The following is a 27,774-nucleotide window of genomic DNA, read 5'->3' as shown; positions in this document are numbered from 1 at the left end:
GAAAAATTGAAAAGAAAAATCAAACAGAAAACTCTTTATCTCGTATCTATTCAAATTAATTATATTTCTACAAAGTAGGATGAAACTGAAAAAACCAATGGATATGCTTATGAAAGAAAGAATGATTTGCAAGGAATATCAGGAACACATCAACATCAACATCACCAAAACCACCCAGTCAATATAACAACAGAAAATGCAACACCAAAGCTTTACATCTACAAAAATAAAATCAGTATATTCTATGCTAATTAAGGCAGCCAACTTTGACTGAAAATGGCTGATGTATCTAACTCTCCAACCATTTACAAAATCATATCATTCAATATCACTTGTATAAAATCTCTGATATTCGACCTTGTCCATCAGGAGGAATTTCTCTTCCTGGAACTTGGACCTTGAGAAGATTAGCATACCTGTTCAAAATAATAAATTCAAATCCTGCATTATTCTAAAATACCAAGTTTTCTTTTTCATTCAAATTACTCACTCTTTGGCTGTAAACAAGTGGTCATGCTCCGTGATGAAAGCCAGCAAGGCCTGCAAAATAGACACAACAAAATTTATCTTACCATTTCACGACTATTATTATATATCAAATGAAAGAAACTGCAATTCAGCGGGCTTGCCTCAAATGGCATGTTCAATAGTTCATAATATGTGCGGACATGATCTAATTTCTGCTGTACTGATTCACTATCAATTGATGGAATAGCTGCAAGGGCCTTCAATACAAATCAAATGAGATCAGATTCAAGCTTCAGCACAAGTATAGCATACATCCATGCTTTACTAATTTTATGCTCTAAGTAGAAGATTTTTACCTGTTCCAGTGCAATTGAATTCCGACATATCTGTTGAACCCCAAAAAGGTTGACAGCTTTCATGTCCACCAAAGCCTAAAAAAGACACCATACCTCGCAACATTAGAGAGAGAGAGAGAGGAAAAAAAAAAGGTAGAAACCTACATGAAGAAAAAATGCATTTATACTCTTCCGAGTAAATATTCAGTAGAAAGTGTATAGATCGAAACCTTGATAGATGCATTTGCTGCAATACTACATATTCCACCAAAAATATAATTCCGCTTTACTTCAGCAATGAAAGGTGCTATTTCATCATCTCTACGTGTTATCTACAGGTACAAAATTAGAAGATAAGTAAGATTGATTCCAAACGCAAGACAAAGAACAAAATTCAATATGTTCATACAATTCCAGCACATCTACTCAGGGAAAAATAACTAGAACGAGAAGCAAAAGTAAAAGAAGTGGAATTGAGGCTTTCTCTGCTATTGATCTTTTCTCTACAAATCACATACAACCTAAGATCCCTGTATTCCCATCTCATGTCTCACAAACTGCCATTGGAGGGAACATTTAGAAATAGAATATAGATTTCATTCCAAATTGAGCTCAAGTTATGCATGTAAATGTCAATTACTGGTTTGGTGTGTTTTTCAGATTCCCATTCAATATGAGTTTATGTTTGAAATAATCTACACTCTAGTATGGGATAATGTTGAAAACGAAAGGAATTAGAATGTTCATTACTATGACAACAGGAACAATTTTAGACAGATAAACATGAAAACTAACAACTAAGTAAGATACCATTTTCTTTCAAAAAGAAAAAAAGCAAGATACCATTTATTATAAGTTAGAAAACACAATCCATGAAAACATGAGCTATAGAAAGATATGTCTATGCATTCATGTGCTAAACAGGATCTTAGATCATTTGCATTAACATTGTCTATGTGACTCATAATCTTTCAAATTCATGTGAAAATTCCCCCATCTCTAACACTAAATTACCAATAACAGAATCCAGTGTGTATGGAATAAGGTTTTCCTTTAGAGAACCTTACTAGAGCATCATCAAATAAATCAACAGAATATTCTACCCAAATCAGCATGCTCCCCACAACTGCAACACAATGAATCCACCACAAATATCATTGAATGCTTTCATCTATACTTTTTTTATCTGGCAGCAGCCAACATTTAGATTCAGTGAGAGAAGCCCCATTGGCACTTTTTCTCCCCAACAGTAAAATAAGTTGACAAATTAATAGCAAGAAGTTAACAAAAGAATACCATCATTGAACTGAACAAACTACAGAACTAAGGGGGTGTTTGGTTGAGCAAAATCATTGTATGGAATGGGAAACTGAATGAGTAATTCCCTTTGTTGATGTTGGATCAAACAAAATATGATAGGGAATGGAAATCCCATTACCTAGTATATGGGAATCAACCATTCCCCCTTGAATCCTATGGAATCAATTTGATTCCACCGTCTTCCAATATCTTTCTCTCCACCACATTTAATTTTTGTCCTTTTACCCACTTCCGGTTTTCTCAATAAAACTTGACAAGAAAATTAACAAACCATACAACTACAATCAACCACTCAAGTTCGCTCTGTTGGTATTGGCAAATGATATGATTAGCAAAATTTCAATTCAATCCAAAAAGAAAATTATGAATACATACCAAAAAGAAAAAGAATCAACTAGCTGTTCTTTCTCAAACAGCTAGTTGATTCTTTATTGACGACAAAAGGTGTAGTTAAGGAAACAACCTGCGCAATGAGAGAAAGAATGAAGTCATCTGGCTCTTCCGCATCTTGGTCCTCCAAGTATTCCCTGTTTGCCATTTCCTATTTGGAGATATTTCCAAAGTAAAATTAATTCGAAAGCCGCCACACAGGGAAGATACTCACTAAATAAATATTTTCCAAACCTGCATATGGAAAATGGTCTCCAACTGCATCTCTACACGCAAAACTTTCAGGCAGTCGATTGCTAGTTTTCTATAGTCTTCTGCAAATGATGCCAGATTCTTTCCACTTGCTTCGACGTGATTTGATATTCTTAAATTTGTTTTCCCAAGCCTGCATGCTAGGCCAAATGTTTAGTTCAGCAAGCTTGCAAGTTTTCATAAGACAATTTCTCAAAATTAAATTTTCAACATGACATAATTGCATAAGCTACCAGTTCAACATTTAAAAAATAACAAAATAAGGCAGAATAGGCCTCCTCACAAATATATCTCATTTTTGGAGGTAAAAAGTAAATAAAGGCTTGCAACTACAGAATTAGGCACATTATATAGATCATCTTTTTTGTGATATCATAATTTTTCTGATATTTATATTTGTCAAACACATCTATCATGAAAGAAAGGTAATCCATCTGCAATTATTTAAACAAATTGGAAAGAGATTCTTTTCGAAGAATTATTTAAAGGTTCAGTCTAATACGAGGTTGATGCAGCCTGATAATAAGGAAACAACTTATCTTCCTACAGACTGCTACTTGCCTGATCTCCTAACAAATATGATGCTATTATATGGATACACATTTTGATGGTTCCGAATATGCAATTAATGATGTTTCTTTTCAAGTTAAAATAGTTATATGGTTGCTTGCATTTTTATTTTCAACCTAATGGAGGGTAAGCACAGAATAATGCAACATCAATTAATGAAACAAAAAGAACTTGCCTTTCAATTGATTCTGCAACATACTCCAATGAATCACTAAGGGATGCCAGCAAAATAATTTTATTATCATCACGTATAAGATTTTCCTGAATGAGACAAAAAGGTCAAATATCAATGCTAGAACAAAACCCAAAGCTGTACTTATCAAGCCATACAAAGACTGAAAAACTGAAATTTCAGTTGAAAATGAATCTCTGCACGTGATGGAGAAAAATGAAAATCCGAAAAATAAAAGCACATCACCAAACAATTCACTTAAGCTTCAATGGTTTGTAGAGAGAGAGAGAGAGAGAAATAGAGCTGCTCAAAATAACCGAGAAACTAAAAGCAAAAATAATAAAAGAAACAAAGAAATAATTAACTAACAGAAACGATAAGTACACCAATTACAATGAATTACAGTTTAGGTTTTTTTATCTTTTTCCAAAAAATGGGTGCTAATAGTTAACTGAAAAAATATAGTTTAACGGACTGCTTAATTTTGCCTAGCAAGTAGCAACCCAAATTGGATGAAAGACGTAGGCTTACGCTACCTGTTTGATAGGCCGTAAATTCAAGAATAAATCACTTAGTTCTGATTCGATATCAGCAGATTCGGCAACTGAGGTCTTATTAACCATGTTTGATTGACCAAGCAGATTGCTTGCAGGATCAATTCGCATCAATTTCTCAATATCATATCTTCCAATCAGCATGTAACTCTGTTTCTCAAGAACTGCCTGGAACAAATTTATGAAAGAATATTAGGCCTTGATGAACAACTTTAAGAGGTGAGATCTCTTTCAATATATTGTTTTAGCAACACCAATGAAAAGGCAGGAATTATTTATTTTTTCTTACACAAAACAACCATGTCCATATCTATCGTATCTATCCCAAATCCCAATGGTATGGCATACATCAAGTGTTATCTTCTGTGTCTGCTATTATTATCTTTGCCACAATGTTGTCAGCAAAATTCTTGGAGTCGGAGAAACTACGATGTTGACTATTTAAGTGATGGCAGTTGCAAATGATGGCTGCAGAGGCAACAGGAGTGGTGGTGATGGTATAACTGACATATTGTTTGTCAAGATTTTGAGAATTGAACAGGCCAATGTGATTAGGTGGAGAAAGGAGAACGGTGAAACATGAAGAATTTTGCATTTTGTGCATATGTACTATACATGTAACATATATACATATATACAAGTTTTATTCATTATTCTACCCAATGAATTGATTTCATTAGTTAACATTAGCTATTCATATAATGAAATCACACTCTCTTTACAATCTTAGTGAATATATACAAGGAGAACTCATTAGTAAGTCCCTAAATTATTCAATTTGGTTTATTGGGCACTTGAGCTTTTGTTTCAAGTCATATTAAGCAGTCATATTTTAAGTCAAATTAAACCCTCAAAATTTATTTAAAATAAAATAAAGCTCTCAGATTTGATTTTATTTTACATTGAAGACTTTTCTAATGGTTCCAAATCTCCGTTAGAGAAGTCCTGATATGATATAGAAATTTGATGGCTCGGTTTGACTTAATCACTTAAACTAACTTTGAGAGCTCAACAGTACAAAATAAAATAGTTTTATGTTTAATGGTTTTTGGCTATATACATGTAATTTGAAGTTCTAGAATTTCTGGAACAAGTATTTTCATTTATAAAGAGTTAAATATAATTTAACTGCAAATATCCTTAAGGAAAAAAATAAAGTTCCATTGAGTTTATGTTATCATACCCAGGTCAAACCTCACTCACTTATTAAGTAAGAGTTTGAGTCTAGCTCACTAATCTTAACAAGCAAACTCCAGGGGTCTTTTTGAATAGAACTCAAGAACTATTCGCACACCTAGTTCATATGTGTTTTATATATTTTGTGGTTATTTTTAAGTTTGGTCACCATTAGACAGCAATAATGCTTTTGGTCCCTTGCAACTACAAAGTCTACTTCCATTTACAGCCCTCCACCTTCAGCAGATGAATGGTATGGCGTGTTTCTTTTCCCATGTTTATTCAGTGACCTCCATACGTTATAATATGTGTGTATGAGCCTCATCTCCACAACACCATCACACCATATTCAATTACAAACAATACTGTGAACTTGTGAAAAAAAATTGAAAGAAAAAATCACTTATATATCTAATACATATGTGTGAAGAACTTAGAGGATAGGACTTGAAAGGAGAAAGCATTGCATCTTCTGAGAAACTCTAATTTTGGAGTAAGTCTAGGTGGCAAATTCATAACTTACTAAACAAGATATTGACTACCCCTCCTCGAAAATATAGGTTCTTGCCCCCTATCTCGTAATGTTATTTCAGCAAAAATAGAGCATGTAATATGCCAAATATATAATTGTGAGAGAATTTTAGCAAAGGAGAGTGATACGCTCACAACAGAACAAAGAAGAGGAGAGAAATATTCATGCCTCTGTATATGATGTCCGGCATCTTTCATATGTTCGTTCAAGGAAAGTCTGCACATACTTTACAAGGTCACTTGAAAATTTTGGCATTGCTTGAGCCCATCCAAGCACCTAGAAGAAACAAACTCCACAAAATTATATATCTTAAATGAACAGACCAAAAGTAACCCACATGAAATCTTGAAAAGAACTCCATCACAAACTTTCCAGCATTAAACTTGCCAATCCCAATAGGAACTAAGATGTTTATTCATGAAAATGGCTGCTAAAATGATAATACTTGCCTCCTTTGCTAAAAAATCTATTGCTAAAAGTCCCTGCAAGACAGGTCGGCCCTTCTCAATTGAGAGTGTATAAGTAGCAGATGTGTGTGCCCTTGGGCGAAAAGCTGCTGGACCTGTAATTATAGTACCTAAAATTATGTTAAATTTTAAAGAGCAGAAACGATGACAAAATATGACAATACCTAGATGGTTATACAATGGGAACCAGCCATTTAATATGGCAAACCTTGACATATGTGGAGCTACTCAAGGAAAAATAGATATATAAATATTTGAGACTAAAATATTGCTGCATGGAATGCATTTCTTTCCATTTAATATGATCAAGGTCTGCCATGGATCAGTATTCAATCAATACAGAAAAAGTCATAGATTATTGAACTTTCTTGATATAGCTTGCTGAACACTCTTTCGATAGTCCACAAACATAGTTGGCAAGAAATGGTCCTTTACAAAGTTCTCCACAAATGCTAGCAATCCATCATTCCTGCAGTTTAGACATAGATAATGCAGAACCATATTAAGAATTTAAAAGAGTAACTAATAAGTTACAACGAACTGAATCATGCACATGAACAATTAGAAACGTGAGATAGAAGAATAGTTACAACGAACTGAATCATGCACATGAACAATTAGAAACGTGAGATAGCATATTCTTCTTACTGATATTCAAGATAACACCAATTGCACAATAGTGAAGGAGTCAAAGGTTGCAAACATCCCAAGTATAATTTTGGAAAAGAATATTAACAAAACCATGTTGTTTTCTATTAAAAGATAATTAATCTCAAGGAATGCATCAAAAGGAAAGCACTATGTCCATATGTGGTGTAAAAATTGCATTACTTTAGCATTCAAAGCCTCATGACTCCTAGCGCAATTGACAACTACCCTAAATAGACTCATCTCAAAAATTGGAATCAGTCCTGTGAAGATTGAATAAATCACCAAAACTATTTTAGTGAAATATAACAGTGTACGAGTCGCATTAGTGGCCATAACTTGGTCTTATTGTATAGGATTAGCACACTAATGAACATGACATTATATATGATCTACAAATTCATGGGGGTTTTCGTTGAAAGTTAAGGATAATATGTATCCATGATATGCTGTTTTGAATTTGCAGACCTATTTATTCACAAACAATAAGTATACTCCTAAAAGCATCTGAATATTGATGAGATACACTAGCCTGCCAATGAATGAGCAGATAGAAGAAGGGGCAATAAAAAGACAAGCTTTTTCCATGTTAACTCCCTTCCTTTTCAAAGCTTCCTATTTGTTCATCTTCTTTTTATGTGGCTCAGACACCAATAAAAAGATATAATTTCAGGAGAAGGGGCAACAGAACCACTCTAACACGCACAAGAACATGTAAAAAAATAAAGAACCTGCAGGATTTATGACAGATGCAAACTATAAATAATCATAGACCAGCACCTTTCCGATACTTTTGCTTCCGAGGAGCCAGATGGTAGCATAAAGGTTCTCAAAAATGTTTATGGTGATCATGCAAACATATTGTAACACAATAATTGCAACTAAGACTTGCACTAAGGGGATAGAAAAAATCAGATCAAATGAACATATCGAAATTGCGCATGCATGGGATTATCAAAAAGCCCTTCCTAAATTCACCAACATCATATATCTATATATGAAATATTGGAGATAACTAGGAATGCGAAGGAAGGTCGTATTTATTTGTATCATATTTGCGTAAGAGAGAAAAAGAGAGCAGTAGAGTAGGGTGTTACACAATTTATAGCTTAACTAAAGACTGTTACAGATTGTATAGCTTGATTCTAGGGATTATAGAATAGCCTAATTAGTTTCTGTAACAGACCATGGAAATAGAGAGCAATCCATGGGATACCATGTAGATTAAGAGCCTACATTGATATATTTTACTTAAGAACAATACATATATATACAATTCTCCTTCAATCAAGGAGACATAGTACGCCCACAGCAGCCTCTAACAATGCTTTAGTTGACTTAGGCATGCTTTAGTTGACTTAGGCATGCTTACATTTATTACATTTACTTATTCTATAACACTTCCCCTCAAGCTGAAGCATGGCTTTTAATCATGCTCAGCTTGCTACGTGTAGAGATAACATAGTCTTAAGACAATACCACTCAAAACAAATAAACATAAGAAACTGAAGATACTTCAGGATATAAAACATAATCCGGGAGATGCAACTCAGAATAACAAAATGGATAGGCGGAAGGTAGATGACAAGACGACAACAGAACAACAATCCTTGTCGGAAACAGAGAAGCAGATGCCAATATAAACATCACGCAAGAGGCTGCCAACAATGTCATCAGAAAAGAGATTCACCGGAAAACTGACCGAACAGACACGTTGGAAACAGAGAGGCGACGTCGGTGGAAGACCTGAAACTTGGAACCCTAGGTCCAACAGTCTGCTCACAATGCAGACAACAATGCTGAAAGAAACAACCCAAAATTACAAACCCAAAAATTCTGCTCACAAGGTAGAAAACAAATTCTGGAATCTTAATCCAGAAACCCAAGACAGAAGCCGAAACAAGGTTCTGATCCCATGTAAGGAGGAATTTTCTTACAGCGACGACGACACAGGGTGGCCGGAATGTGAGGAAACGCCGATCAGAGGCGGAGAGGATGAACCAGAGGGGTGGTGAGATAGAATGACGTCCCAACAGTGAGTATTCAAGAGACCCAAGCTCTTGACAGAAATGGAACCCTGCGAAATACTACCCAGAAAATATTGAACCCTGGGAAATACTACCCAGAAAATATTGAACCCTTGCAGAAACAACTCTGGAAATTCTTCACAACTCAAGTTACATTTGCACGGAATCATGCTAAACTCACACAAAAAGTCCACACAGAAAAATAAAGGTCATCCAAGCTCAGTAGTCTTTCCACAATGTGGCTTTAAGGTTACCCATTACGTTCCCAAACTACATGGATATATTCAATTTAAAACAAAAATCACTCCAAACAGCAAGAAAGAAACTTCTACATCCAAGCAGAGTAAGGTATTTAAAATTTTCACTATGACAAACAAGAATCTCCTGAAAACATTACTCTTCACAATTAAAACTGATGATAATAATAATAATAAACTCAAATTAACTAGCAGAGATACCAATCATTTGGCTTTGTTAAGACATACATGTATAAGGCTGCACCAACCTAACAACTAAGCAATGGCAACACCAAACTGCAGTTAGCCTGCTATAAAAAAGGATATGAAATAATCTGAATCAAAAGGAGTGCAAATTCCTTTCTTCTTCAGTAATGAGAAAAACCTTGTCTCATCAATGATAACGGAAGTAATTCATATTGTTCTATGAATGATTAAACAGCATTTCATAGATATCTAAGTGCAAGAAGACTCTAGAAAAGAGTGACAGATATTTTTAGCATTTATTTTTCTACACATTTCAACAGTTCAAAGCTGGAGATATCGCCTCCAAGAGCAAAACATTGTAAACCTCTATGGATATAGCGCGATATCTTGATAGTTCGTATCAATCAAGTTCTCTGAAGTCCAATGTCAAGGACCACCCAAAATAGCCACCACAAATTATGAACACTAGAAAATACAGCTTTGACACAATAAGTAGTAATCAACAGAGGGGCTTGCAAACATCAAATGGTTGTAATTATCAATAGCAAAAAATAAAGGCTATTAGGTATTATCCCGTTTTTCCCTTTTACATGTGAGAAATGAGAAAAGAACCACAGTGACTTCAAGCTTACCCAAGTTGTGAATACTTTTTTGGCAACATTGATGCAACCTTATCTGTGAACTGCAGAGAAAATCAATTCATGAATAAGCCATGTAAAGGGCTGATACTACATGTCAAGTTTCAGAAAGAATCATCTACAGAAATTCAAACCTGAAGGACAGGCCGGTATACAGATGCTGCTAGATATATTCCTTGCTCAGGCAAAACAGCAGTAGACCCATAACCTTCTTGTAAAACATTTGGACCTCTTCTGTTCCATCCTTTACTTATGAGATCACCTACATTATGGAGAATGCAGGCAACCATAGAAATAAAAGCCCAATCAAAAGGCAAGCCAGCAAAAACAAAATTGTTTGTATGTGTGTGCGCACATGAGTGTGTGTGTCACCATGAAAAAACAGCAGCCCAATTGACGCGATTTAAGATTTCGATCATCTCATCTATAGATTAAAGTTGAGTTCTAAATTCTTTTCTTAGAAATTTTTATTTTCTGAATTAATATAACAAAAGGATTACAAATAGATTGTCAACTCATGCTAGTTGCCAAAATATTCAAACAAAACTGATCAGACTTTTCATTTGGATCAAGTCATTATGAAGATCTAAAACAGACTTGTTTTGGTTATTCCCTATGAAGCACGGAAACTCTTCATGACATGTGTTTCCCTGTTTCCGGCAGATGTGGGAAACGGAAACTCTCGGAAACTGATACGAAACGTTTCCGGGCACGTTTCCGTAATTACCCAAAATATGAAACGTGTCTCTCAATTTTAAACGGTTTTCCCTATCTATTTCGATTAAAATTCTGGAAATTCAAACTTTTTATTTTGCAATTCCTATTCAATCTAAGATTAGGGAAAATTGAAACTTCCTATTTGAGAGATAATTCCTTCATTGTATCCTTTAATTTAAAGAACTTACACACATTTCTTTCTCCTATAATCTTTGTCTCTTGAATCTCGATTGAGCTTGGACTTTCTTCCTCTTGTTCTTCAATCTTGTTTTTTAATGTATTATTATATTTATAATATTTATAAATATACCCCAATGGTTTTAATATTTACACGTTTCCCCCACGTTTCCGTCTCCTATGTTTTTCAGAAATTACGTTTCCTAGTATCGTTTCCGTATCCGTTTCCGTTTCCATGCAACATAGGTTATTCCTTTCAAATACAAAATTTTATAGGTGACTGACAGCCCATTGAATCTCCAAGTCTCCAGATGGGCACGCTACAACTTATAAAACATGCTAAGAGGATAGGACTATCCTGCTATTATGGTTTAAGGATCATCTAAAATATAATCCACAAAACAGCAGTACCATGTTATGTTTTAGAGAAAGATTTACATAACCAACGAAAAAGTTATTAATTAGGGAAGGCCTCTAAACAAGGAAATGATTGAATTGATTAAGTTGCAAATCACTCAGGCATCTTGCTTTCTCTTTTCATTAAGAAGGTCTGTGATCAGACATGTTTTTATTTTTGTTGTAGTTAAAATTTCTTTCCTCTCATGTTCTATGAAATTAAGATTTTGTGCTCCACACAGCGCTGAAATGTCCCAATGTTTGCACACAAAACAGTACATTAAATGTTTTAGAAGATTGCAGTGACAAGCAAATGAGAAAAGTCATTTTTGTTGGTTTTATTCATTATTTAAGATTATGGAGTCTTAGGCCCCGTTTGTTTGCCTTAAAATATTGTATTTTTGAAAGTATTGGGTAAGGGTAAAAACTTTGTTGGAAAATAAAATATTTTCTAGTATTTGGCTACACCACTGGAAAACCGAAAGAAGTGGTGGGTGGTTACTGTTTTCAAAAATGTAAGAAGAAGAAATGAAGGTTCCAAAAGGCTTAGGAAAATGTTTGTCTTTTCAAAAAGGTAAAACATTTTCCTCACTTTCTTCATATATTTTCCATTGACTAAGCTAAAATTTTCCGTTGACTTATTTTCCTAAGTAAACAAACACCGGAAAATCAGGAAAATATTTTCCAGCGGAATATTTTACGTCAAACAAATGGGGCCTTATAATGCTCATCTTTTCTTGCAATTTCCATTACTCTCATCTTATATGCCCCTATTACAATCATGCTTTCAGTTTCACTAAAAAGATACTTCACTTGAGGTGATGCACAGAAGGTCAGGTGATGCACAGAAGGTAAGAGCTTTATCTTTTGGCCTTGCAGTTCTCTAATGATACGTTGCACAAGAGGTGGCAAACTAAGACTTATATTAGATAAGAGCTAGTATCTTATGATTACCTTTTGACAATAGAAACTTTATAAAACTACAACTTCCAGAACATGAATATAAAACTACAACTTCCAGAACATGAATCATTCAAGATCATCTAACCAACAACTACCATGAAACAACATGCAAATAACCAAACAAAATGCGAATTTCTTTATAAAGAAAAATCAAACCAGAAATGCTTTTGAAATAGTAAAATATTCAGCATACCCTGGTTAGGTACAGATATGCTAGCATCTGTGAACCGAAAAGCAAAGGTAAGACCATCTTCTGAACCATCCCTGCACCACATCATAATCAGCACAGAATCACTATAAATACTTTGCAATAGAATTACCACTTTTATCTTCTCATGTTTACTTTCAACTATTTTTTAAATAATATATTAAGAAATAAGAAAGTGAGGGAAACCAAAGAAAAAATGTATCAACGATAACACACATTAGTATAAGAAATAAAGTTACTTACTTTTTGTCCTTGGTAAGCCTAGCAGTTTGTACAGCAGCATCTGCAGAAGCAGCTTCAGGGGTTGCTCGCAGAATTTCGCATATAAGTTGTTGGCATTCACTCTTAAGCAGTATGAACAAAACATAAAATAAAAACATAAGTAGATGTTGTCAGCAAAACATATGTGAGAAAAGAAACTAATTTCAAGACTAAAATAAAGTATCCTGCGAAGTACCTGCAAAACTGTCAAGGAAAAGCCAATGCTATAACCTCCCGTAACTTGAGATGCTTCAGAATCAGGATTCCAATTTAGATCACCCGTCATTGACTTTGGAGTGTTCATATCAATATTCTGAGCAGATTTCAACTCCAAAAGCTCTCCAACAACAACATGATTCTCTATCCATTACAGGAAAGCTTTATAAGTATCAATTCAAATTTCAAGATTCATTACAACATCATGAGTACAGTATATTACCAAATATTTGAACAACAATATCCAAAATTGAATCAAGAAGGTCCTTTGCAGCAGCCTGTGCTTTCCCTGCAGGAGCCAACACCGTTGAAACAGGACTGACTGACAAAAAAGTTGCTGCAAGAGATATTCCATTCTGACGCTTCTGCTTTGGCAATTGATAGCTCTCTAATTTTCCTTTCACAAAATGAAGGCCTGCTGTAGCAGTTTGGGTAGCCTGACCAGCTGTAGAACTTGATGAATTTAAAAGTTCTGCATGAGCTTTTATTTTCACAGTGATAATGTCATGAATTGTAGGTCGCAGTCTCTGGCTGTTAAGAAGAAAATGAATAATGGATGAATAATTCCCAAGTACGACTCCAGAGAAAAATGTACATAAACATAAACAGTGCATATTATGTAACTAAGAAAATTGGATGGTCAACCAACCATATCATCGCACCAGCAGCAGCGATTTTGCCTAGCATGCAAAGGCACTCAACCATTGTCTGTAAATACTTCACATGAAGGGGAGCGTTGCTCTTTTTAATTGTCTCCTGCAACCATGTAAAAAATCCAGCGCTTCATAACAAAGGGGTAGAAAGAGAGGAAATCATAAGTATCATAACAATTGACAATAAGACGTTTGAGTCATACAACAAATTCATCAGGGGTGGAATTTGATAGAAAACTTGGTACTTGATGGTAAACAATCTTCATGTCCTTCAGATTTCCATCACCACCATTTGCTCGGGCCACACCAGCACTTCCATCCAGATTTACTTCATCATGCAATTCCAGAGTACCATCTTCATCATGGCCATCAAATGACGAACTGAGAAGGAAAAACAGAAAAAACACAAGGAATATAAATAATAGCAAACAGTAGTCATATAAAAACTTGATTGATAGGACACAGATGGTGATATCTGCTGGATTGATGTGTAAATGTAACTGAAGTAAAGGAACTTCATACAGGAAGATATTAATTTTGGTAAATAACAGTTCATAATGTAGCAACAGCAACTTGTTCTATCGCAAAGAGAGAAAGGAAAAGACACACTGGATTCCGAATTTACATAAAAAAGTTCATTTTTGGGATATAAAATTCAAGAAGTTAAGAACAATGAATCAACCAGCAGATACATGTAGATAAGAAGGAATTACCCTCCATCAACAGAACCCGGTCGATATGATCCATCCACAACTCCATGATTGTCACCTTTCATTAATCTAGTCCTCCGAGACAATGATTGGGAATTACTCATTGTAAATCCAACAGCTGTAGTCGTTGGCAATTCATCGTCTCTTTCATTCATGCTCGACGCAACTGAGCTGCACAAAAACCATTTCAGTGGGCACAAATAGTGAGTTATGCTGCTAGCAATATTTATTCATAGAAACGTGCCAAAATATCTCTTTCACATGCTTGAGTCAATTGAGCTTCAGAAAACAATTACAATAGACACAAGTAAATAACTGAATATACACTGAATATGTTCTAAGTGTAGATTTAAGATTCAAAATATTTCATATCCAAGAGGGAACTATTATACGAACTGCCACAAGTTTTCATCAATATTCTAACTGCATAATTAAGATAGTAGATTACATGATTTATTATCTACTAATACTAGGCAGCCAGAATAAACACAACCAAGACAACTGTCACTCAACTCCTAAGTCAAAACAGATATCGACAAACAAACAGATACACAGAACTAAGAAATCTACAGCAAAGAATAGCAGAGGAAGTTTGAGCAGAAATTCTTTTACAAGCAAAAGTAGAAAAAGAAAGAAATATAAGTACCTATATTCTCCTTTGTTGTAAAGATGTGCATGCAAATCCTCCAAAATTTTATAGAAGAGAACTCCTCGCAACTTGGTAAGTTCAGATCGGACATCTTGAAGGGCACCAACCTGGGACAAAATGCTTACACAAGTATTAATCATGCACAACAATAAGTTCTCCAATTTGTCATAAAATGCATCGGATGCGAAGTTTAAGTCAATATAAACAGAAAACAAGGTACATGACGAGGAAATTTGAATTTCCCATAGACCTGATTCTGAACCAATGTCAGAAAAATTTGATGTTCTACATTATGTCTTACAATTAGTCTTTCACTTGGAAATGAGTATTTAATTCGGAAGCTTACAAAGCTATAGAATAGATTAACAATATGCTGCATATTACAAACTGTATTAAACATTAAAAAAAAAAAAAAAAAAAAAAAAAGCTTTAATTGAAAGTTGAAGTACAAATTGGTGATGTCAAAATCCAGGAAAAGAAGATAAACGAGAAAGAAAACTCTAACCAAACAAGATAAAAAATAATATTAATAGGATACAGACACAACAAGAAAAGAGATTATCAAGCTTGAAACATACTGATTGAAGACCTTCTCGCTCAAGCATAATTGATGATTGAACATGCAACTGAACAGCTGCATAAAACTGCTTTTCCAATATGAGTTTCTCAATACGAGACGGAACCTGAGAGCAAACAAACAGAAAAAATAAGTAGGCTCTATGACATGAAAGTAGAAACTGTGGACTCAATTGTTTTAACAATTAGTAATAATGTGCAAGTTACAAGTTGACAGAGGCTTGTCAAAAATATAATTATGTCAACATTACAAAAGAATAATAGATAAGCATATTTGCTAGTAGATAAAATATAGACAATGAAGGTAAAAAACAAAAGATTGAATGTGAATATAGACAAACCTTAGCTATGCCCTCAATTTGATCCAATAATGAGATTATGTGCCGCAATGTGACAGATCGATACCATAATTGATGTAATTGCTTGTTCCTAGTACCCAGACGCTTCTTTGCTTCAGCCAAATCAATCTTCAGCGTATCGATACTTTCAGCTGATTCACTAAATAAGCGTAAAATCTGAAAGAAAATAACAAACAACATTAATCCAAGACATAGGATCCAACTCTAGCTTTCTCACCCAAAAAAAAAGGAAACAAACATATAAAAATCTTTCCCATAAGTTCGTTCCAAGCAAAAATAATTTCTCTGAAAATCAAAAATCCCAATGGAAACAAACTGACTTCACTCACTTCATCCATGCCCTGAAACCCTCCATTATTGAATAATATTTTTTAACTAAAGCCTCCAGCTAAGCGACCTTTAGGGACAAAATTGGTCATATCTCATGTGGAGTAAATATCACATAACTCAACCCCTTCACCTATAAAATAAAATAAAACCAGCAAAGTTGCCTTACTCATTTTAAATATCATAAATACAAAATCATCAGACAAAGATAGTATTTAACAAGAAGAATGGTAATGGGATTATTCTACCTAGCCTATCAGCAAAATCGGAATAGAAGCTTCAAAAGAACTCCCCATTCACAAACTCATACAAATTTTCTCTCTCACACTAAAAACTCAAAATCAAAGTCAACTTTCCTTGACAGAACCAATACAAAGCCCCTCTAAGATCTTATAAACAATATTTCTGAGCAATTTGTAATTTGCATAGAATAACCTGTGTAATAGGTAAATCCAGAGGCTGGAAACAACCAATTGCTATATAATCTGACATAGATAACATAACTATGCTCTTAGGTCATGAACAGTATCATCTCTAACCTTCTGCCTTAATGCAATCTCGAACACATGCTATCTACCTAAGACCTGATGCCTTCTATAACCTTGCAACATATTACATAACATTGCAACTCAGAAACACTTCATGATGAAGATAACCGTGGAACTTGATAATATATTAATAAACACAGGTATTTATACAAGAGTGAGCCAAACCCTAACCCTAACCCTAGAGTGTATAATTACAAATATAACCCTAATATAAATAAACCTATCACATGAGACATCATTTTTTAAAACCTTGGCCACCGATGAAGCACCTTAAAAAACCAACTTATATTATATTAAGTAACGACTTCTTCCTCTACAAAGAAAAAAAAAATCCTGCAAGATAATTCTAGCATGTCCAACTCCATGTGTCCTCAAAAAATATAGAAAAAGATCTATTTACATTCCCAAATGAGGCATAAGAGCAAGACTAGCATAACACATGCAAACAATTCCAGAAGAAGCCTCCACAAATAAAACAACCTTTTAGTTGAGGAATTGTTCAATCTCAGGAATTAGGACAAAATAGTTTGAAAAGTCCAACATTTCGCCTAATGGATTTTCCCTGCTATTGCTATTTTTGTTTGGGAAGCAGCTAGGGGAGTGATTTTGATTCTTCACTACAATTAGACAAAAAGTTCTCGAACCATGGTTACTAAATACTCAGGCTAGAACCTTCAAGGATCAAATTATTTTGTGAGAAAGAAGTTGTTTACAGGTTTGTACATGATCAATTTAAAAGAAATTGTAGGCAAGAATATATGATCTTATATAGAACAGAAAAAAAGTATTAGATATGTTTCTCTGCTTTTGCAACATGTTTAGGAAAAAAGAAACGTGAGACAAATCTATCTCTCTTATTAAGCACAGACAACCATACAAACTAACTTCTGGTTCAACAAGTCTAGTGATACTTCAGTCTCAATAGCAACTTAGTTACTCTAAATAGGATGGCTCTCCAAATTGTGCCCTTCGTTTGTATAATTTTCTGAGCTTCTCAGAAACGCTAAACCAAAACCCAACAATGAAATTCCTATAGGCTTCGACATATTTTATAAGACAATTAATCTACAGATATAGTCAAGGAAAAAGGAAACAGGGATTAAATCAAAGTAAGTCCCACCAAAGTACCAAAATTCATAGATAACCCATCTATCCAATTATAAACTGACTTCTGCTTCAGTAAGCATCTACTTAGAAGATATGCACAAGTCTAGTGATACTTCAGTCTCAATAGCAACTTCCTTACTCTAAATAGGTTGGCACTCCAAATTGTGCCCTTTGTTTGTGTACTTTTCTGAGCTTCTCAGAAACGCTAAACCAAAACCCAACAATGAAATTCCTATAGGCTTCAATAAATTTTACAAGACACAATTATTCTACAGATATAGTCAAGGAAAAAGGAAACAGGGATTAAATCAAAGTAAGTCCCACCAAAGTACCAAAATTCATAGATAGCCCATCTATCCAATTATAATATCAGTAGAAGCAAGCCTGTTGCAGCTTGGGTTTTATCTAATGTCTCAACCTATGCACTAATCCATCAGAATGCTCCTTATAATCCTACATATATATAGATATATAGATATATAGATAAACACCACTCGTGATTTCTTTATTTCACCAAAAGTATAGTATCTCTAATAATTTAACTGTAGGACCCAATTACAATTAGCTGCAATTTAGACATAGTCCTATCAATGTTAGTTTTTAAAGACTATTATGTACAAAGATCTTTAGAGTGTATTAGTTGTATCTGAGAGAAACAAACAGCAGTATCAAATAGAGGGAAAACCAGTTCCATTTATGGAGAATGTACTTGCTTATAGCTCTAGAATAGTAGCCTATTTCCAAGATGCTAGTGAGCATGTCTAATAGTTCATGGAGAACATATCAAATAATAAGTATTACATTTAAAAAGAATTGGCCAAAACAAAACTGTTTGATTAATATGGTAAAGCAAGAAAATGATAGAAACATCCAGAAACATTGTAGAAGTGGACATTTGTACATTAATAGAGAAGAAGAATTCAAAGGAACCTGTGAATAATTTTGAATTGCTTTATTGAAGCCACTGTGATAAGCATGCACAACTTCTACAAGACACAATTATTCTACAGATATAGTCAAGGAAAAAGGAAACAGGGATTAAATCGAAGTAAGTCCCACCAAAGTACCAAAATTCATAGATAGCCCATCTATCCAATTATAATATCAGTACAAGCCTGTTGCAGCTTGGGTTTTATCTAATGTCTCAACCTATGCACTAATCCATCAGAATGCTCCTTATAATCCTACATATATATATATATATATATATATATATAACAACAACAACAACAACAAAGCCTTAGTCCCGAAATGATTCGGGTCGGCTAACATGAACCATCATACAAAACCGTGATATATATATATAAATATATAAACACCACTCGTGATTTCTTTATTTCACCAAAAGTATAGTATCTCTAATAATTTAACTGTAGGACCCAATTACAATTAGCTGCAATTTAGACATAGTCCTATCAATGTTAGTTTTTAAAGACTATTATGTACAAAGATCTTTAGAGTGTATTAGTTGTATCTGAGAGAAACAAACAGCAGTATCAAATAGAGGGAAAACCAGTTCCATTTATGGAGAATGTACTTCCTTATAGCTCTAGAATAGTAGCCTATTTCCAAGATGCTAGTGAGCATGTCTAATAGTTCATGGAGAACATATCAAATAATAAGTATTACATTTAAAAAGAATTGGCCAAAACAAAACTGTTTGATTAATATGGTAAAGCAAGAAAATGATAGAAACATCCAGAAACGTTGTAGAAGTGGACATTTGTACATTAATAGAGAAGAAGAATTCAAAGGAACCTGTGAATAATTTTGAATTGCTTTATTGAAGCCACTGTGGTAAGCATGCACAACTTCATCTACAACCTCCTCAACAACATCACTTTGTTCCTTCAAAATTTGGAATTCAGCTTCACGGTCTTTTGATGTCAATATATGGACCACATGATGTAATGAATCAAACCGTGGAGCAGACCAATTCTCATCTATTCTTGAAAGTTCATCCCTTAAATACTGTATTTATGAATATAAGCAGAAGGGGACATTGAGAAAACAAGAAGCAAAAAAAGAACTTTATAAGTGTCATTACATTGTAGCTTACATCATAAGCCTTTGAAGTAATATGATGCAACGTTAATATGTACAATGGTTCCAATTTTTAGTGCTTACCTTCCATGTTACTAATTCATTTAATTAAATGTTATTTCTAAGAAGAAACCCAACAATGTGGACTAATAAAGTTATGCAGAGATTGATATGCACAAATCAAAACATATTTTTCCCTTACTGATCTAGTACATCTATTAATTTTATCAAATAAAGTGCATAACTCACTATCCTAACTCCCAAAAAAAAGTAAGTTTTATATTACAATTTCAGAAGTTAAAATTTTTATTCTTGGTTATCAGTGATAACTGATAATCCATACTATAAGTTCATTGCCTGAGGCCTAATACAAAAATCGTTTTTTTGTCAATGAAATTACTAAGAGAGAAATATAAATTCTGAGCCCAAAATCTTGCAGGTTGTCATTCCTTTTGCTGTACAAATTACACACTCATTTAGCAGTGCAAAAAACATAGTGACATATAAACAGATTAAACTGCCTGATGAGATTTTTCATGTTACAGTCTTGATTTTGAAAAATGTCAACAGCCTTATAGTCTTTCTTTACTCTGTCTTGGTAATGATGTATTTAGCAATATTCATAGTTGCGAAAGGCGACCCAGGCGATCGCCTGTGGCGAGAGGCGGCCTAGGCGATCAAGCCACCGCCTTCTGTAATGGAAGGCGGGCGAAATTCGAAAGGCGACCGCCTTTCCGCCGCAGGCAAGAGGCGGTCGCCTTTGGGTCTCAGGTGAAATTTAGGTTAAAAATTGAAGTAACTGTAATCAGACGGTTCGTGCGACTGCCATAGAAAGGATTCTCTGTGTCTCAGTTTTTAAAAGTTAATTATTAGTTGTTGTTGTGTTGTGCAAGTTTATTATTAGTTTTGTCAAGTTTATTATCAGTTATTAGTTCTAAGTGTTATGCTGCCTAAATTTTGCAGGCTTTCCATGAGTATTAGTAATTCTAATACATCTAAAGCTACAAAAAGAACGGATTCTTGTTGGAAGTATGTGCAAGAGGTCAAGGCTGGGAGCTCAAACGATCTCAGATACGCATGAATGATTTAGTTTTTGCGTTTTACTACTTTAGAAGTTAAACTAGTCAATTTGAGTTATGATTTTATATTTTGTGTTTTTCTAATTCTTTTGACGCCTCACGTGCGAGAGGCGGTCGCCTCGCCTCAATGCGATATTTTGCCCTTATTCGCCTTTCGCCTTTCACAACTATGGCAATATTATTGTTAGTATTTCTGCTGTTGCGGATTCTTTAAACAGACAACTATAGAATTTTAATGGTACTTTCATGCTTGCATATTCTTTCAACAATTATGGTATTTTAATGGGAGTTTCACGCCAAAACAATAATACCATCCTAACTACTGGAATTGAGCTTGAATTGAATCCCAACTAGGAATCTATTACCCAAATTCAGATTCTACAGCAACAAATGATACTGCCACCAGCATAAAACATAACTACCATGAATAACTAAAATAACTTGTCAAGAGCTACCTCTTTATCAGGAGGAACTGGCAATCCATCAAAAAAGCCCATCGTATGCCTTAAGACTTCAAAAGCAATCCTCAAAACAACGCATTCTAAGAACGCCTTTTTGCCTTATCTTTGATTGTCGGTACAGCCTCGATTTCACCCAAATGAGAGACGATGAAATTACTGGCTGAGCTGCGGACGTAAAGAAGAAATTATAAAATCTTCTCCAAGATTGTCAAAATAAACAAACCGATCAAACCATTAGTTTCATAGCTGTTCAGACTAATATGCGCAATCAATCAGATGCATAATCAAGAAAAATGTCACAAGGACGCCGTATCCCTGTAAAAGCGACACCAGATCGCGAATTCCCAAACGTGCATCCAAATTCTAAAGACACCATATAAACTCTTACCTGATTTGTTTAAATTCTGAAGAAGGCTTGATATGTTGGACTCTGGAGTCCCAATTTGGCACAGATTCACAGCAATGAAATGTAGAAACGCACAAAACTTAATAATGGACAGCTGAATCTTCTTCGAAACCCTCAAATGCCGCTGTAAATGATTACAAAAAGGAGAAGGGAAGAAGAACAGTGTGTGTACAAAGAAGAAAAGGCGTTCGTTGAACAGAGAGAATTTGTTTTACAAGTAGATAGAGATAAGCTGTATATTAAAATTTCAAAACATGAAGGCAACGGTGAAAAGGAAGAAAACGATTCAGCGAAGAAATGTCAGCTAACTGTAAGAGACAACGGAAAAATTCATTTGGAGGATCAGAGTTTTTTTTTTTTTTTTTTTTGTTACATCGGAGTTTTTTTTTTTTTTTGGGTAATAAGAGCTGGGTAAACCACCGGCAACACAAAAGGAAAAATAGAAAAACATAGGAAAACAATAAAGCATATTAAAAGAAATAACTACAAGCCACAATTCTGCTAAGAATTGAGCCACTCCAATCTTCGAAAAGAATGTCGTGAATACCTGCAAGAGGCGTATCACACTCATGATGACCCAACAGTAACTTCCTTATGAAGCTTGCCATCCAATGAGCGGCTTTGTTCCCCTCTCGATAGACATGTATAAAACGAGTCTCCCAACTTCCGTTCTTCATTTCCAGACACTGCCGAATGACCCAAATACGGGGTGACGTATCTCCACCCTGTGAGTCGTATAGTGAATGACTACTTGTGAATCCAGTTCAATAATCAATCGTTGGTGGCCTTTCTCCCATGCCAGTTTCATGCCATAAAAGAGACCCCAGAATTCAGTCAGAGTTACTTACCCCATACCCACATTAGCGGCAAAACCTCCAACCCACATGCCACTCGAATCGCGAAGCACTCCCCCTGCTGCAATTTTCTCTGGATTACCTTAACAAGCGCCATCAATATTTAATTTGATCCATCCCTGGTCCGGTGGGTGCACTTGATCAAAAATTTCGTCTTCACCTGTCCTGTCTCAGGAAGCAAAAGAGAGGTTGCAAAAATACATTCTTTAGCTTTGTCTGTAATGAACTTCGCCTTGTAATGTTGGACCTGCTCACCCTTGAAAACAACCTCGTTCCGCCATTTCCATAATCACCAAATGGTATAAGCAAATAAAATAGACCATGACACATTACCTATCTGTACTGCAGAAGACAAATTTGGCAGGAGCCATTCATCATACCCGCTAGAGACAAACTGGTGTAACTACGTCCACGGAACAAGAACTTGCCAAACAACTAAGGCATCTTTGCAGTCCCGGGGAACATGAATTTCGTCTTCAATTTCACCAGAGAACATACATTTGTCATTCGTTATGAAACTTCACATGCACCTGTTCTTATTTGTCATGATTTTCCTATATGCAAGCTCCCATATGAATAATCGGATCCTCTCCAGAACCTTTAGACTCCAAATAACCCGCCAGATCTGTAATTCAGGTTCGTCGTTCTGTTGTGTAAGGTGCTGATAACCTGAAGACGCGGTGTATGAGCCAGATTGTGTCCCATGCCAGTACCAGTTGTCTACTTCGCCACTATCAGGAAAAATAGCATGAGATGCTACTTGGAGCAATTTATCATAAGGCAATTTTGGGATTAGCCTTTGCCAGTGCCATAAACACTCACTGTCTACATACTCGGTCACTTGATGTTTTGCCTCCGAGGGCCTGACATCTTCAAAAACATGAGTGATCAGTGGCGAGTTGCCACACCAGACGTCGGTCCAGAACAACGTCGTTTGTCCATTATTGAGGATGCGTCCCAATCCACCTCGAAGGGTAGAGCTTCCCAACACTATGCTTCTCCAAGTCGTTGATCTACGATTCTTGGTTTGGAAGATCTCCAAACCCTTTCGCTTACCACAATATTTGGCCCGAACAACCTTAACCCAAAGTGAATTCTTTTCTATCAAGACCTACCAGCTCAAACTCCCTAACAGCGCAATATTGTCCTCCCGAGTCTTCCATATGCTCAAGCCTCCTTCTGCTTCCTTTTACAGACAGTTTGCCAATTAACTAGATGCATTTTCTTGCCCTTCTCTGTATTTCCCCAAAGGAAGTCCATGTTCAGGCGATCCACTTTACTATGCACACTAGAATGGAGATTCATTGTTTGTATTGTGTAAATTGCAATCACCGACATGACCGACCTAATGAGGGTGGCTCTTCCCATTGCAGTAAGTCACTTTGCCTTCCAGCCAATTAGCCGAGCTTGAGTTCTATCAAGAATTATCGAGAAAGAATCGTTGGTTACCTTTTGATGAATAAGATCAACACCTAAATCCCTTCCCAGATTTGTAGTTTTGGCGAAGCCCAACGAATCCACAACACCTTGACTTACTGTCTCAGATATATTCCCGGAGAAAAAGACCCGAGACTTACTCAAGTTAACTCGTTGTCCAGAAGATTCCCCAAATCGATTAATGATATCACGGATCAATATCATGTGGTGTACATCTGACTCAGACACCAATACTATGTCATCAGCAAAGAAGATATGAGTGTTGGGGTTTAGTGTCCTATAGTCAATTGCTGTAGAATATAAACTAGCTGTAAATGAATCGTTCTTTTATGTCATTTGTTTTAATAAGATATAGTTTTCAACTATATAAAGGCAATTACTTTTAAGAACTAAATAAGTCAAATAAAAGAAAATCCTTAAGTTTATTTAAAGTGATTATAAAGTGTTCATACAAGCATGAAGTGAGACAAAACATTATAATAAACTAATAAACTTAAAACCACCCCAAGTCAAGTAATATGTTTGAATAGGGATTTGTTGAAACACCGTTCCACAAGATTTTGATTTGACAAAATCATCCATGATTAAGGAACAATTAAATTTAAGTGCTTTGATTTAATTGTACTAATCTGTTTGTTCAATGTTGAGTATAAACTTAAAAACAAAAAGATATAAAAAGAAAGACAGGACAAAGTCAGCATGAGATCAAAGGACAAGGTGCGTAGAATTGAACTCAGTACCAAAGAATAGAAGCCTGAAATTCAACAAAGCTAAGTGGAATGGAACTCAGCATCAAAAGCTTTCTTACTAGTTGTCGTGCAAAACAAAACTGACCAAAAAGGGAACTCAGCATAAGAGTTAACAACAAACGAAGACAACATATAAAGTAAAGGACGAGTAAATCCTCAGGACAGCATGAGAGATCCGTTCACTAGAAGACAAGTTTTGCAAACCGTCTGCACCAATAATTGAATCCTCGGAAATACGTAATAGACACATTCCGAGATGTATGGGTCAATGGATTATTGCTAAAAGACAACTGCCGCAAAAAGACGAAGTCTGCAGGAACAAGACAAGCCTGATGTCTGAAGAATTCAGAGGATAGGATTGGCCTGCAATATCTGAAGCTGACCAGAATCTGTCTCCCAAAAGAGCCGTTTTGGAATCAACGGCTAAATCATTTCAAATGATCCTCCTACAGGTCTTCATCTATATAAAGACAATCAAACCTCTTGGATCATTGCCGAAGAACAAAAAGAAAAATACAAGAGAGAAAAATACAAGTTCAAAGCACTTCAAAACAAGAAAAAGATCTTACACTCACTTTCTATTCCTGTGTAAATGCTAGTTTGATTCTCTGTAATCATCTAAGGTGTTCTCCCTTTAAAAGAGAACAAACTGTATCAATTGAGATATTGAGAGTGTTGAGCTGAGTGTTTAGTTGTAAACATTCAGTAGTAGAGAAATCTAGGTACCAGGTTGTGGTGCTTAGTAGGAGTTGAGTAGAAGAATAGAGGACGGTACTCTTGCATATTCAACTGCCTTGTAAATGGTTTGTGCTCTACCTTTAAAGAGCTCAGTATTGGATTCTAAAAGCCCGGAGGACTCTGGGGACTGGACGTAGGCAGAGAGGCCGAACCAGGATAAGTGATACTGAGTAATTCTTAACTCTCTCAACTATATATATATCTATGCTTGTGTTGATTGTTATATTTACTCATCATATAAACTGTTAGAAACTAACTCTGAGTAAATCGAAGTGCTGAGTTGGAAACTGACTACAAGAGAGTCAATTCCCATCTCCCAAGTAAAACAGTCTTAGTCAGCATCTGACTAAAGCTGTCTTACGCTAAGCTCACCTAAGCTGACCAAAGCTGAGTTGTTCAACTTAATAAAATAACTGAGTCAGTAAGATTAATTAGCGAAAAAGTTATATTAGTTCCTAACCCCCCCCCCCCTCCCTTGGAACTAATCACACGGGACCAACAGGATTGACATAATACTGTTGAGATTTGCATGTAATAATGTATTCTGTTGTGAACAGAGAGCTGATCTCACAAGCTTCAGATATGTGGATATCCGGGCAGTTACATGGATCCGGTGAAGGAGTTCATTAGGATTGGGGACCCGACTTGAGATAACAGGATGGATGGATTTATCCTATGTCACTTGTTCATCACATTAGTATTAGTAGGTAGAAGTAATACTCAGACTCAAAGGAATATTAATTAGTGATTCTGGATTATGGAATATGATACTTTGACTCTGTTCAAACACGATCCATAACAGGGAGGACCCTAGGGTGTGTGCGGGCAGGCGTTGGGTATCACACGAAGTAATTATAGAATAGTTAATGTTGGATTGAGCATTCGTCACTCCTGATAAATAGGAGATATGTCCAAGGATCGCTTGTGGAAGACTTGACTCTAAATCCTTGCAAGGTGATGAATTAAGAGTTGAAATGGAGATTTCACTTAATCTATCTATTCAGAGTTAACTCTACCTATACAATTAAAATGAACGTCTCGCTATATGTGACTTGACATTATCCATAGTTATAAGATTCGTTCGAGGATGTAGTTGATGAAGGATCGAATTATACTGGACCTAATACGGAAAGGTCAACGACGGAATCAACCTGTCTTCTTATAGCTCTGGGGGAATGTTTATGATTTTGCTATTCACAGTCCGCGCACTCATTCTGATATACAGAGATTGAATGTAATTTTGGGAAATTAATTCAATGGTTGTATACAGCTAGTAGCAATAAGAACCTAATGGGTAAGATTGAAATTGTTTTAATTCCAACTATATGGGGGGCAAAATTTATATGTATTTTATACATATATTAATTTATTTATTTAGACAAATATAATTGGATTATAGTTGTGGTTAAATTAATTATAGGATAAATAAGTTAGGAGATTTAATGTGATTATATATCTCTAATTATTATCCTATCAAATAAATAAATATTATCTTTTATATTTAGATATAATTATAGATAATATTAATAGAGTATTATTTAGAATAAAACTCTGCTTAAGTAACCTAATTCTATCTAACTAGGGTTTAGATACAAGAGGCTATATATACCCCCTTTAATGTGAATTTCGGCCAATCCTAATAGCCACCAAGAGTTGGAATTTCGGCCACCCCAGTTGAGGAAGAGATTCACTCTGCTCGTCTCCACTCTTCTCTTTGATCTTGTGTTGATTTATTAGAGACAATCTTTATTGATTGTTATTCTTTGGTTGAGATTCTAATCGGTTTGACTGTCTGTTTTTGTTTGTGCTCATGAAACTTGGAGTAAGAGTTGTGGGCACTTCATTTGCAACTGTAGATAGAACGGCATTTAAGGTATTTTATTCTATCCCTCTTTATATGAAATAACGATTAACGGATCTTGGTTAAAGGAAATAGGTAAAAAAATTTATATTCCCGCTGCCCTGTGTTTGCCTATTTTCCTTTAATGAGAAATTTTAGGCCTGCCTCGAGATAATTGGATCGGCTTCCAACATTGGTTGTCAACCTCTTTGGTGATTAGGTGACTTAGACGTTCAAGGCAGAGCACAAAAAGACTAGGAGAGAGTGGGTCTCCTTGTCGAAGCCCTCTAGACGGTTTAATTCAGTCA

General features: G+C 35.2%; 1 protein-coding gene across 1 annotated transcript; it reads right to left on the bottom strand.

The window, feature by feature from the left end:
* Positions 1-104: 104 nt before the first annotated feature.
* Positions 105-22,225, bottom strand: LOC136218549 (exocyst complex component SEC8). Its single transcript, XM_066005492.1, has 27 exons — positions 21,831-22,225; positions 21,437-21,607; positions 19,618-19,830; positions 15,860-16,033; positions 15,521-15,625; positions 14,940-15,049; positions 14,297-14,464; positions 13,787-13,964; positions 13,580-13,686; positions 13,154-13,461; positions 12,911-13,074; positions 12,697-12,797; positions 12,439-12,509; positions 10,127-10,254; positions 9,987-10,036; positions 6,605-6,705; positions 6,219-6,331; positions 5,938-6,045; positions 4,044-4,229; positions 3,511-3,596; positions 2,748-2,898; positions 2,587-2,664; positions 1,034-1,135; positions 825-899; positions 630-725; positions 491-540; positions 105-416 (listed from the first exon to the last, which is right to left on the bottom strand). Exons 2-27 carry the CDS (start codon positions 21,476-21,478, stop codon positions 329-331), a joined length of 3,153 nt encoding a protein of 1,050 aa, XP_065861564.1. The 5' UTR covers positions 21,479-21,607; positions 21,831-22,225; the 3' UTR covers positions 105-328.
* Between the last annotated feature and the right edge of the window lie 5,549 nt (positions 22,226-27,774).

This window comes from Euphorbia lathyris, chromosome 2 (assembly GCF_963576675.1).
Source record: "Euphorbia lathyris chromosome 2, ddEupLath1.1, whole genome shotgun sequence".
NCBI lineage: Eukaryota > Viridiplantae > Streptophyta > Magnoliopsida > Malpighiales > Euphorbiaceae > Euphorbia > Euphorbia lathyris.
Note: the sequence above shows the minus strand (reverse complement) of the source record. Positions and strands in the feature narration are given on the sequence as shown.